The sequence below is a fragment of the Montipora capricornis genome, chromosome 13 (assembly GCF_036669925.1).
Source record: "Montipora capricornis isolate CH-2021 chromosome 13, ASM3666992v2, whole genome shotgun sequence".
Taxonomy (NCBI): domain Eukaryota; kingdom Metazoa; phylum Cnidaria; class Anthozoa; order Scleractinia; family Acroporidae; genus Montipora; species Montipora capricornis.
This window is the reverse complement of record NC_090895.1, coordinates 30,770,640-30,773,139: the sequence shown is the minus strand read 5'-3', so window position 1 is coordinate 30,773,139 and position 2,500 is coordinate 30,770,640. Positions and strand designations below refer to the sequence as shown.

General features: G+C 39.6%; 1 protein-coding gene across 1 annotated transcript in view; it reads right to left on the bottom strand.

Moving 5' to 3' along the window:
• Positions 1–2,500, bottom strand: part of LOC138030758 (WD repeat and FYVE domain-containing protein 2-like) — a 31,175-nt gene that overhangs the window by 26,197 nt on the left and 2,478 nt on the right. The window contains 1 exon segment of the mRNA XM_068878633.1: positions 1,714–1,862. Within this exon segment, the coding sequence (XP_068734734.1) occupies positions 1,714–1,862 (149 nt within the window).

The window sequence follows — 2,500 nt, the reverse complement described above, 5'->3', positions numbered from 1 at the left end:
CTCATTTATAGGCCTCATGCAACAGGAAAAATGGTTGGATACAAACACTGAATATGTGTGTTGAAAAAGCAGTTTACAATACTCGGATAAAAGTTAAATAAAGAATCCGATCCCACCAACGCGTCGGCCCACACGTCGGCCAACGCGTCAGTCGACACACCACCAACACACTACCGACATGTCGGCCAACACACTACCGACACGTCCGCCGACACACTACCGACGTGTTGGCCGTCACACTACCGATGTGTTGGCCAACACACTACCGACACATTGGTCGAAACACTACCGACACATTGGTCGAAATACTTACTCTTTATAATTTTGTTAGTTCTTTCAGTTGGAAGCAAGAACAACTTCATAAGGAACAATGAAAACGTGATAGGCAAATAGCTTATTGAACCAATGAAATGAAAGGAACATGTTATTTAATGTGACAACTCAATGGAGTGCTGATCTGTTGCCGTTTGTGAAACGACTTCGCATCGCGAAGCGGCTGTTGCCGATGGCGTTGGACGATGCCTTCTATTCCTAGAGGGCTTTGTCAACTAAAAAAAACGGCTCCTTTAGGAGCCACCAAGTTTGCAAAAGTCTATGTCCAATTCAATTGCATTATGTTGTTCCCTTGTGCTCAAATATGTTCTTGCCTCATAATGATACTTCACAGTCCCACTTCCTTGCCGCATAATGATACTTCAAAGTCCTGCATATCCAATTTTTTTTCGCACCCTCTTAGGGCCAATTTACACGGTATGACTTTGTCGCATGCGACAATGGCTTACGACAGGCCCACGACATGATTTACGATTGTTGTGTACGTCAGCAAAAATGTCGTAGCATTTTAAAACATGTTTTAAAACGCTGCGACAATCGTAAGTCATGTTGTAGGCCTGTCGTGAGCTTGTCGCATGCGACAAAATCGTATCATGTAAATCGGCCCTTAGAAGCCCTGTAAATATAAATGCTGATAAAGACGAAGTCTCGGGTAACGCGTTTGCCAGAGTGAAAACTGGGTTCTAATAACACTTGTCGTAATGGGAACTGGGTCCTAATATCACGAAATACAAGATGGCGGTCAAAAGTAAATTCCTTATTTTCATGTCGAAGTTTAAAGTTTTCCATCGAAGACATTTCCGTTCAGTTTGAAAAGGTACTTTTAGGTTTTCAACAGTTCAATAATTAAGGCCCAAATGAGCCACCGACGCACCACCAACGCACCACCGATGCATCTTATACGTTATAAGATTAAACAGCGGCCAACACATCGGCCGACAGTGGACCAACAGTCGGGCGACAGTTGACCGACGCGTGGGCCGACATGTTGGCCGACGTGTTGGTGGGATCGGATTCTTAACTTTTACCAATACATTTGCCAGTGCTGTACAGTGTATCACATCTTTCTACAACATTTGGCCTTCCCCTGTGTTTGTAAATAAAGTACAACCCTGCCACTCAAGTTATGTAAACATTACATAAAGATTTCCTGCGAATATTGCATGACTTGTGAACAATGTTTGTAAATGGTTTATATAACAGAAGTAGGTTAATAAGTATTCTGTATCAACATTTTAGAATGGTTATCCTGTAATAGTTATTTAGATATTGAACACTATTTGGGGTAACATAATTTTCTTGTCATGATTTTACACATGCAATAATGAAACAATCAAATTTGTTTGATTATCTGTGAGTGACAGGACTGCTGCAAATCACCTGTGCCAAACCAAGAGTGCCATGGACGCAACTTGCCTGAATGACCATTGAGTGTTGTCACCAGTGACGGTGAGTTATTCTCCAGTTTGATAACACTTATGTGTCCCCCGTAGTCACCAACAAAAACATGCTTGGAATCAGCATCAAATCTATAAAATCTTAAGGAAAGGCTAAAACAACAATATTACTGTTTATCAAAAAATATATAATTATTATGATGAAGTGACAAACAACAGTGAAAGTGATCAATCACAAATCACTTTTTCTCCTTCTTTTTATTATTATCCACAGTCATTGGGACAACCCTAATCCTACAGAAGCAACTACTTAGTCCCTAAAGCTCAGGTCCAAGGTCAAGGCTAAGCAGTGAATACCATCTCCTTGCAGGATGTTCACAGAAAGTCCATTATTATTATTATTATTATTATTATTATTATTATCATTATCATTATCATTATCATTATCATTATCATTATCATCATTATTAGAAAACATTACGAAGATTCACATTAAAATTGTCAAACACCTCCTAAAATGCTATTTTAAACACATCTTTATTATCCTTGTTGCTTCAAAAAACACCAGACATGCCGTTTTAATTTACTCCACTGACGTATTCTTATTCCGGAATAGGGTCAATCGAACGCACCCTAAATCTCAAAGGGTCTGCTACAGAGTTAGGTAAAATCGTTACTGTTTTTAAAGAGTGGGGTGTAACTGCACAAAGGTTGGACTCATTAGATAACCATGGAAGGGGTTTACCAGTTTACAGTTTACCACTATACAT